The sequence below is a fragment of the Otolemur garnettii genome, unplaced genomic scaffold (assembly GCF_000181295.1).
Source record: "Otolemur garnettii isolate 467f Iridium unplaced genomic scaffold, OtoGar3 scaffold00127, whole genome shotgun sequence".
Lineage (NCBI taxonomy): Eukaryota > Metazoa > Chordata > Mammalia > Primates > Galagidae > Otolemur > Otolemur garnettii.
The window spans coordinates 58997-69020 of record NW_003852522.1 but is presented as its reverse complement, the minus strand read 5'-3'; the positions used below and the strand labels follow the sequence as shown (position 1 = coordinate 69020).

At 44.0% G+C, this 10024-nt stretch overlaps 1 protein-coding gene across 1 annotated transcript in view; it reads left to right on the top strand.

Annotated features, from left to right (window-relative positions):
• Positions 1–10024, top strand: part of ZNF333 (zinc finger protein 333) — a 22565-nt gene that overhangs the window by 3198 nt on the left and 9343 nt on the right. The window contains exons 2-4 of the mRNA XM_023517991.1: positions 1040–1157; positions 7175–7257; positions 8579–8695. Coding sequence (XP_023373759.1) covers positions 1040–1157; positions 7175–7257; positions 8579–8695 — 318 coding nt within the window. The remainder of the gene's footprint in view (positions 1–1039; positions 1158–7174; positions 7258–8578; positions 8696–10024) is intronic.

The following is a 10024-nucleotide window of genomic DNA, read 5'->3' as shown; positions in this document are numbered from 1 at the left end:
AAAAAAAAAAAAAAAAAAAAAAAAAAAAAAAAAAAAAAATTTCCAAGGAATCCATTCATGGAATGAAATCACCTAGTAGAGATGAGAAAGATGATTAGATAGAAGTACCATCTTCTGGAATATTGTGGTGGGCCATTACCAATGCCAGATATAAGGATTGTGGACAAACAGGAGGAGTGGTAAAAAGAACACTGTGCTTAGATTCAGAAGCTCTGGTTCAACTCCTCATTACTAGCTGTGTGGCCTTGAACAGATAGTGTGATAGACAGTCAATTCCTTCCTTGGCAAAACTGGAATAACAAAATCTACCCAAAAGACCTATGAGGCTTAAAAGGAATAATATAGGTGATAGTTTTCTGGCACATACAGATATCCAATAACATGTGAATGAACTATGGTTAATCCACATTCATCCAGAGTTAATCCAGATTTTCCTTGTTGGTTCTATTGATAATTAATTACTGCTCAGGATAACGTCTGAGAGGCACTGCAAGGTTTTGGTGTGTTTCCTGAATGACCAAATAAAGATGAAATCATACAGTTAGAAAAAAAAAAAGTTACACGTGAATTTTACATTACGGGTAGCACCCCCAAATACCTCCCCATTGCACTCCCCAAACTCTCCGCCCTTCAAGGTTCAACTATATATAAAAATATAGACAAAACCCCCTTTAGGGCACTGAATTGGATTAACCTTTTGATAAAGGTGATAGGGAGTGGATAAGGTAGGAGAAAAGGTTAAGTGAAATACTTAACATCTCTAAAGAGCCCTGTGGGTGGAATGACACCTTCACTCTTCAAACTCAGACCCTGCCCACTAAGCGCAAGCCCCTCCCCATTCCCCGCCCCTTCTCTGTCCAACGGACATGGGGTCCGCCCCAGCCCCACCCTAGAGGCCCGGTCGGAACCTCTTCTAGACCTAGCCTCAGAGCCCTCGGGGTAAGAAAACTAGAATTTGTTCTCCGAGGCTGGGTGAAGGAGGGGTTAGTCTTTCTACCGCCGCCTTACGCCTCTCTGGCCCCCCAAACCGGAGCCCCAGCCCTTTCCGCTCCCGGCGGCCCCGAAACCGGAAGCGGAAGTACGCGTGTTGGTGGGTGGTGGCGGCAGTGCAAGCTTTGCGGCGCGCTGCGGTGGGAGTGTCTCCTGCGGGTCTGCAGGTGTGGCCCGGCCCCTCGGGAGGGCGGGGAGGGCGGGGAGGGCGTGGAGGACCTGGCGGGCGCGGGGAGGAGCCGAAGGGTCAAGAACTGCAGCCCAGCTAAGGTGCTTCCTTCTTGTGGTAGTTGGGGGCTCGGCGTAGGGCCTCGCGTGGCACTCGTTGCTTCTTCCTCGCTTTCGGGTATCCGCCAGTCTGGGAAGATAGGTCTGTCATCCTGTCCAAAGGAAATTCCTGAATGTCAGGAGTATGGTGACACCGACCCCAATCTTCACTTGTCCTCCCTGATTTGAAGGGAAAGTGCGTTCTTTAAGAGGGTCTTACCCTACCTTTTGTACGCAAAATATTGCGTATCAGTAATTCACGTTTTATTTTACATGATATTTAATATCTTACTTTGCAAGTGGAAAGTAAGGTCTGGGTCCACATGTGCAAATTGGGTCGAATGACTTGTCAAATTTATTTGAGAAATTGAATGTACCACTCATCAAGGGATGAATTCAATGAATTAGATGATAGGAGGGTCTTTTTTGGGGGGGTGATTCTTTTGCAGTTCTTAGGTTAACATCTGTTAGCATACATTCTGTTCCTTTTCCTTTATCTTAAGAGAGGTTTTAATTTGTGACTTTTACGTTGGCTGTGGGCATCAGTTTTTTACTGGAAGGTGGGGATATTTTAAGAAAAGCTATTTCTCAGTTATGTCACAGATGTTATTATCAAGGAAAAGTAAGAGAGTTCATTTCTTTTCAAATCGGTAAGCTTCAAAATCTATGGGACTTAAGAAAAAAGATGCTATAACCCTTATTAATATTGGAAAATCAAATTAAGTTGGCCATAAATGGAAAGTATTTTTTAATATTAGGGCTAAAGGGCTCGGCGCCTGTGGCTCAAGTGGCTAAGGCGCCAGCCACATACACCTAAGGTAGCAGGTTGGAATCCAGCCCAGGCCGCCAAACAACAATGACAGCTGCAACCAAAAAATAGCTGGGCGTTGTGGCGGGTGCCTGTGGTCCCAGATACTTGGGAGGCTGAGGCAGGAGACTCACTTGAGCCCAGGAGTTAGAGGTTGCTGTGAGCTGTGATGCCATGGCACTCTGCCCAGGGGGACGGCTTGAGGCTTTGTCCTCCCCCCCCAAAAGAAAAATTAGGGCTAAAGATCACTTATACTGAGAAATGAAAAAAAAATGAACTTGAGGAGAATTAAGCATCAGATTTCTGTTTTATGAGTAAGGTGTTTATTTCCAAAAGGCATACAAGATCTGCCTTGCCTTTTTGGAAAGAACCAGTATTGTTTCATAAAAACACCTGAAATTGAGTGTTGTGATTTATATGGTATGATGAACAGGCATTTTAAGTCATTCTTATATTTTATTTTTGTGATATCATATTGTTCTGTGTGTATGTATGTGAGTACTCATAGGCATGTGTTGTAGGCTAGCTCTACTGAATTATTCTTGTGGAGCATTGTTCGGCACATCTTCACTGGGATGCCCTCAATGAACAGGGCCTGGGGAAATAGTGCGACTGAAGTAGTTATAATGCTTGCCCTTGTGGAGGTTTCATTCTAGCTGAGAAGACAGATTTTAAATTAATAATGGCAAAGGTGATATGGAAACTTGGAACAGGAAAAGTTGGAGTATTTGAGATGAATTCTTCAGTAATTCTACTGAAGAAAGTAGAATTGAGAGAATTTGATGATTGGTATATTCTCTCTACAGCATGAGCAGGGGTCGGCAGACTATGGCTTGTGGGCCAAATCTGGTCCAGTACTGGCTTATATAAATAAAGTTTTATTGGAACACATTCGTCTATGTGTTGTCTATGGTTGTTTTTGCATCAAAGCCATATAGTTAAGTATTTGTGACAGAGACCATATGGCCCACAAATCTTAAGACATTTACTATTTGGCCCTTTGCAGAAAAAGTTTGCCACCCCCTAATATATAAAGTACCTAGTACTCAAGTGCTGTGATGATGGCTACATATGGAATACTGAAAGAAGTGGACACAGGTTTATACTTACAAAATTTGTATCATAGTTAGAGAGAGAAGGAGGCAAAAATCACTTAAATATAAAATCACAGCTGATAAGGGCTGTGGGGGAAAAGTAGACAGTCCCAGAAATGTTTTGAGCAAATATTAGAGGAAAAAGATCCTTTTTTGAGGTGGAAGGAGTGAGTAGAAATCACCACCTGCTATTGTCTGAAAGGTGACTCAGGATCCAATATGTTGCATATTGAGATAAATTCCCTGTAAGAGTTTTTAGCTTGGCTGTTCTGTTGGAGACCTACAAAAATGGAATTATTTGGGCCAAGCCCTTGCTTGGTCTTCTGCTTTCATTCTCTACCCTTTATTTACCTCCATCTTTCTTTTATTGCAGGGAAAACACCTACTGAGACCTTAAACCTGGCACTGGTGAGGAAATTGGGGTATCTAATGCTTTAGGACAGGGGTCCTCAAACTTTTTAAACAGGGGGCCAGTTCACTGTCCCTCAGACCATTGGAGGGCTGGACTGTAGGCTCCAGGATGAGTTGACTGCTAAGCAGGAGAGGCAGTTGTGGCACAAACACCCAGTAGGCTGGATAAATGTCCTAGGTGGGCCACATGTGGCCTGCAGGCCGTAGTTTGAGGATGCCTGGTTTAGGAGGTAGATAAATATGTTCTCTAGGCCCTGGCCCTTCTCCCTAGACTACCCCTCTCCAACTGAGGAAGAAAGGGGAGGACATCTTTCCTCTGTGCATGACCTCCAGAAACTGGTATGGGAGACAGATCTCACAGCAGACCTTGGGGCTCTATGTTTAATTCTGGAGTCTGGCTGCAGAATGGGGCTGCCCCAGGCCATCTCAGCTATCCATGGTGAGACCTAGTGAAAACACATGTGGCTGTATAAATTGAAATTGATTAAGATTCAGTAAAGTTAAAGACTCAATTTCTCAGTCATCCCAGCCACATTGCTCATGTGCTCAATAGGCACAAGTGCTGGTTGTCTCCTATTTGGAAAATGCAGGCATGAAACATTCCCATCATTGCAGAGAGACTATTGGACAGTGTTGCTATGGAGAATTCTAAAATTAAAAGGCCATCCAGTTTCTCAGATACAATGGAAATTGTACTTTCACAGGTATAAAAAATTATCAAATACTTATGTAGGTGTTGGGAGGAGTCCTAGGGACTTCACAAAAATTAGGTCAATCCCAAATTTATGATAAGGAGTTTAGGAAAAACTTAAATCTGGAAAGGATACATGAACATTATGGCCACCCTATATAATATAGCATAAGGACAGCCCTATGTAAACAAATGGATGTGGCTGTGTGCCAGTAAAACTTTATTTACAAAAACAGATGGTGCACTGGATTTTCCGCTCTCCTAGTATAGAGTTCTGTATCTGAACATCCTTCTCTAGTGATAACCAGTTGTTCCACACAGTGGGTGGAGGTGGTCTTATTAAGCTGGGACATGTGTGCTATTTTAGGAATCAGTCACCTTTGAGGATGTGGCCGTGGGGCTCCTTCAGGAGTGGGTGTTGCTGGATGGTGTATGGAGGGACCTGTGTAGATACATGATGCTGGGATAACTACAGGATCCTAGCTTCCAGGGGTAAAGTTGGCATTACATGTTCCTTTGTATACAAAGGTACTAAATTCTAAGATAGACACTGGCTTCCATAGAGTTATAAAACTATTGGTTGCATTGACTTCATTCTTTCTGTAGTAATGCCCTGTGTGGGTCTTACTGAACTTGGCCTTGGACATCAGGGGTTAAAGAGCCTTAGCTCTTGAGCCAGGGAGGAGGGTATTTGTGGTTTGATCTTTGTGAAAGAGCTCTACTGTTCATTAGCAGTAGGGTGAGATCACCTTACTATCTGTAGTACTTGCTCAGCCTCACAATCTGAAGCTCACGTGGAAGCCAGGCCTGGATTAGAGTTTGTGGCCTCCTTCCCTCTGTCAGAACAAGCAGTCTTTCTCTGTGAGCAGGAACTCCCATCATGCAAAACCAGTCTGGTCTCCAAATTGGGGCCTAGAGCAAAGCCAAGGGCAGGAAAATGAGAGCTTCTCCAAGCCACAGGTGTCAGTGAGTCTTAGGCTGGCTGCAGATGTCCTGCACTTGGTTGGGAGATATGCTCTAGGAAGTGAAGTGTCAGGCTGAGAGCATTTTAAAAGGTCCTTTATCCTGAGGGGTTATCTGAGTCTTTTTGGGGTATGGTTTCTAAAGTTCCCTTAGCTTCTCTTTGTTGTAACTTTCTAGCTTTCCTCTCATATTTTCCTTTAGTCTCAGAAAAAAAGGTCTGTTAAAGTTTTTCTGTTTTTAAAAAATTGAGACACAGCTCACCCACCATGGAATTCACCCCTTTAAAGTGTTACAGTTCAGTGGGTCACAGTGTTGTAGGGCCATTGTCACTATCTAATTCCATAACATTGTCATTATCCCCCAAAGAAACCACGTTCCCCTTAGCAATTACTCCTCATTCCCTACCCCCGGCCCCTGGAAGCCACCAATCTGCTTTCTGTCTCTATGGATTTGCCCAATGTAGACATTTTTTATGATGGAATTATATACTATGTAGCCTTTGGTATCTGGCTTAGTCCATTCTGTGTTGCCATAACAGAATGCCAGTCTGGGTAATTTATAAACAATAGAAGTTTATATGGCTCATGGTTCTGGAGGCTGGGAAGTCTAAGATTGAGGGGCTGCATCTGTTAAGGACCTTCTTGCTATGACGTGGTAGAACACATCACATAGTGGAGAGTAAGAAAGGATTGAACTGGCTTTTATAAAAAGCCCACTCTCATGATAACTAAGCTTAATCTATTCACGAGAACAGATCTCTCATGACCTAATCACTTAAAGGTCCCACCTCTCAACAGTGTTACATTGGGGATTGAGTTTCCACCAAGTGAATTTGGGGGAACACAGAAAGAATATCTGTATTCTTTCACTTAGCACAAGGTTGTTAAAATCCATTGCTATAGTAGCTTGAATCAGAACCACATTCCTTCCTTTTTAAGGCTGAATAATATTTCAATGTATGGATATGTCACATTTTGTCTGTCCATTCATCAGCTGATGGACCGTTGGATTGTTTGTGCTTTTTAGCTATTGTGAATAATGCTGCTATGAACATTTATGTACAAGGTTTTATATGGACATGGTTATGATTCTCTTGGGTATATATTTAGGAGTGGAATTGGTGGGTCATGTAGTAACTCTTATGCTTAACTTTTTGAGTAATCTTCAAGCTGCTTTCCAAAGTAGGTACACCATTGTACATTCCCTCCAGTGGTGGATGTGGGTTCTGATTTCTCCACATCCTTGCCTACACCTATTGTCTAATTCTTCTTCAACACAGTGATTATCATGCTAGAAAAAACATTTTTTTCCATCCCCTCCTGTATTTATTAGTTTGTAGACCAAACTCCCATGCTCCCCCCTTGGTCAGTGCTAACTCTAGAATAAATGTCATGGTCAAAAAAAGAATTTTTTTTCCTTGAGACCGTGAATTTTTATTATAGGGAAAGGTATTATAGGGTAGGGTTTTGCCCAGGGGGCTACCTATCATGTAACATGTATGATATAGCATGACAGTGCAAGTTGCCTGTGCACCGTGAAGCTCCCAAGGTAAAGAAACGTGAGTTATATATGCTTCATGAGGTCCTGGGCTCAAAACTAGTGTAAGCTAACCATAAATTGTATGGCAATTAATATGTTAAATTTAAAATTTCTATGTGTGTTATTCATCTAGTTACTTCTTGTTCTTCTAATAACACTCCCTTTCTGGAAATATCAGTCTTAATCCTCATAGACTCTTTAGCTAAGAAATGGCCTCTCATTCCTATATGACTGCCATATTTCACACACTAACATACTCATGGACGGCTTCTTCTCTTTCAGTATCTTCCCAAGTGTAGGGTCAATATTAAAAGAAAAAAGCCTACATACACCACCCCCCACACGTTATTTTTAATTTCATCCCACTGTTTCTTTATGAAAGGGGTTAATATTTTTTCAAATTCATTTTAGACTGGGAATCTCAACTGAAACACAAAGAGTTGACTTCTGTGCAGACTATTTTGGAAGAAACACCATCCAGTGACATGCAAATGGTAAGATTAATGGGACATCCCAGGTTCCTTGTCACAGTAGTAGTTGAGGTATACATAAATTGGAAATCAGTAGAGCCAGGAAGGTATTTGAGGCAGGGTGAAGCATTTCAGGGGAGCATCTGTGGCTCCTGAATTTGAGCAAACCCCAACTGTTACTCATGATTCTTTTTTTTCTAGCAAATTTCCCCACATAAACATTTTTGCAAATGTGAGCCAGATATCGAGTGTGTGAAATGCAATTTATTCCTCAACAATGATCAGAAAATGCCTTCTGGTAGAGAAGCCCCGGGAAAATTATGAATAAGAGAAAAAGGCCTATGGTGCAGCAGCCACTGTGCCCATCTGGAAGGAGATTTTTATTACTTACTTAGAGGAAAGGGCAGGCTGTGCCACATGGGGCCACATGGGGAAGAACCAGGGTCAGCCTAGAGGCAAAAAGGAATGAGCAGAAAGCCCAGGACTGAGCCTTTACTGAAGTTTCCACAGGAAAGGTGAGGTTGGGTGGGGGAAATAGCTTAGGATTGTCCAGTTTGAGTAATTCTGGTGTGCCCTGGGGTATCGTGCTGTCCCTGATTGTCCAGTTCCTGACCCTCGGTGCTTTAGTGTAGGGGAAATACTGGTGGGAGTATGTGTGAGAGTTAGATGAGGAGGGGGTACAGAGTATGGGCTCACTTCGCAATGAAGGGAAACGTCTTGGCCATTAGTCTGGCCATCTGAGAAGGACTGATGCCAAATAGACCAATGTAGAATCTAAGAAAACACAATACAACGTTCATGTTTAGAACCAAGGTCTTCTGACCTTTCTTTCTTGCTTGTTTTTGGGTGGTTTAAACAATAGAAATTTATTTTCTTGCGGTTTTAGAGGCTGGAAGCCCAAGATCAAGGTGCCTCAGGCTTGGGTTGCCTCCTGAGAGGTGCCTCCTGAGGCCTTTCTCCTTGGCTTGCAGATGGCCACTCTCTCACTGCTTCTTCATGTGGTTGCCCCCTCCCTGTGCACACACCCTAATTTCCTGTAGTAACATGTCTTACAGTAGTTCTGTAGTCTCTTGACCTAACCTCTGTCCAGGGCCCACTGAACCAGAAAGGGGTCAAGTCTTCTCTATGTCTATAGCATGATCATTCTCTGGAGACCCTCCTTGGTTGGTGGCTGGTGCCTGCAGTGGACTGGGGGAATCACCAGGTCTGCAACTACCAGATGCCAGATCTATCCTGTATGCCTGCACTTTTGATGGTACTAACTCACTGACAGAAGATCTCTCAGGCCAAGAACAGCTGTTATGTCACCTCTGTCCTGCTCAACACCCTCTGTGCCTTTTCCTAGGGCCTGGGGCTGTTCCCAAAGATGCAGGTTGAGCCCTCAAGGGGAGTGAGGGGGACACTATTACCTCAAGAAGACTGGCCAGGTCTCCAGGAGTCTCCTTGGTCTCTGAGTTGGATGGTAAGCCTGGGAGATGGTGTGCTGTGAGGGCGCCAGCTGATTTGGGGAGGGAGATAGAATATTGGGCCTACATTTGGGAATGGGGAGTGCACAGAAGGCCCAGGCTGTGGGCTCCAATTGAAGTCTTTCTGCATTGAATGCAGTTGTTACCAGGATAGGGGAAGGCCCTGGAGTGAGTTCTGGGGAAAGGGCTGGGTGCTGGGCCCCTGGGCCCTGCTTTTCCTACTCTACAGCCTTCCTTCCTCTAGTCTTACTTCTCTTCACCTAGCCCTACCCCTTCTATGACTGTGAAACTGACAGGAACCAGTAGGTCCTGTAACCTGGAGGCTGGGCGATGAATAGCTGGAGAAGACCTCTTGACTCAGGGCCCTGGGTTTCCTTACCTAGATGGGGAGAGAATGGTACAGGAACACTTGAAGGCACATCTTGAGTCCTGCCCTGAGAAGGGACCTCCTCCTACCTGCCCCTGCCTATCACTTCACCTGAGGTACTTGCTGCTTGTACTTTATACCTGCTACCAATTCCTGCTAGTATCACTTCCAAAATTCAGCCCACCTTGGTTTATCCCATCCCTGTTGCCACTATCACCCTTCCTACAGCCACTGTTATTTCTCCTGGACTCAAGAACTGTTCCTTACAGGATTCTAGGCCTCACCCTGGACATAGAGGCAAGAGGGATCCCTTAGAAATGTAAGTCAGGCCTGGTGCAGTGGCTCACACCTATAATCCTAGCACTCTGGGAGGCTGAGCAGGAGGATTGCTTGAACTCCAGAGTTTAAAACCAGCCTGAACAAGAGTGAGATGACATCTTTACAAGAAATAGAAAAATTAGCTGGGCATCGTGGTATATACCTGTAGTCTCAGCTACTTGAGAGGCTAAAGTAGGAGGATCATTTGAGCCCAGGAATTTGAGGTTACAGTGAGCTGTGATGAGGCTGTTGCATTCTTCCTTGGGCAACAGAGTGAGATTCTATCTCGAAAACCAAACCAAACCAAACCAAACAGAACCGACCTGAAATAAACCAAACCAAGTCAGAGGAGAGTCCATATGTTTACTATCTGCCTCTCATTTGCCCAAGTCCACCTCTAAGCTGCATCTTCCTTCCACTCCTCCAGCCTTCTGGCCATTCACCCTGCCCTTTCTTTCAGCTTTCCTTCCACCACTGGAGCCTCCTCAGGGGTTTGCCCCTCCCCATCTCCCACTGAGGGACCCTCTCTCCATTTCCTTTTGGAGTTGAACTTCTATCACAGTGAACTTCTATTGCTATATTTAAGGTTAGGTAAATCTCAACAAGGTGAACAGAGTATATTCCTTTTTTTTTTTTTTTT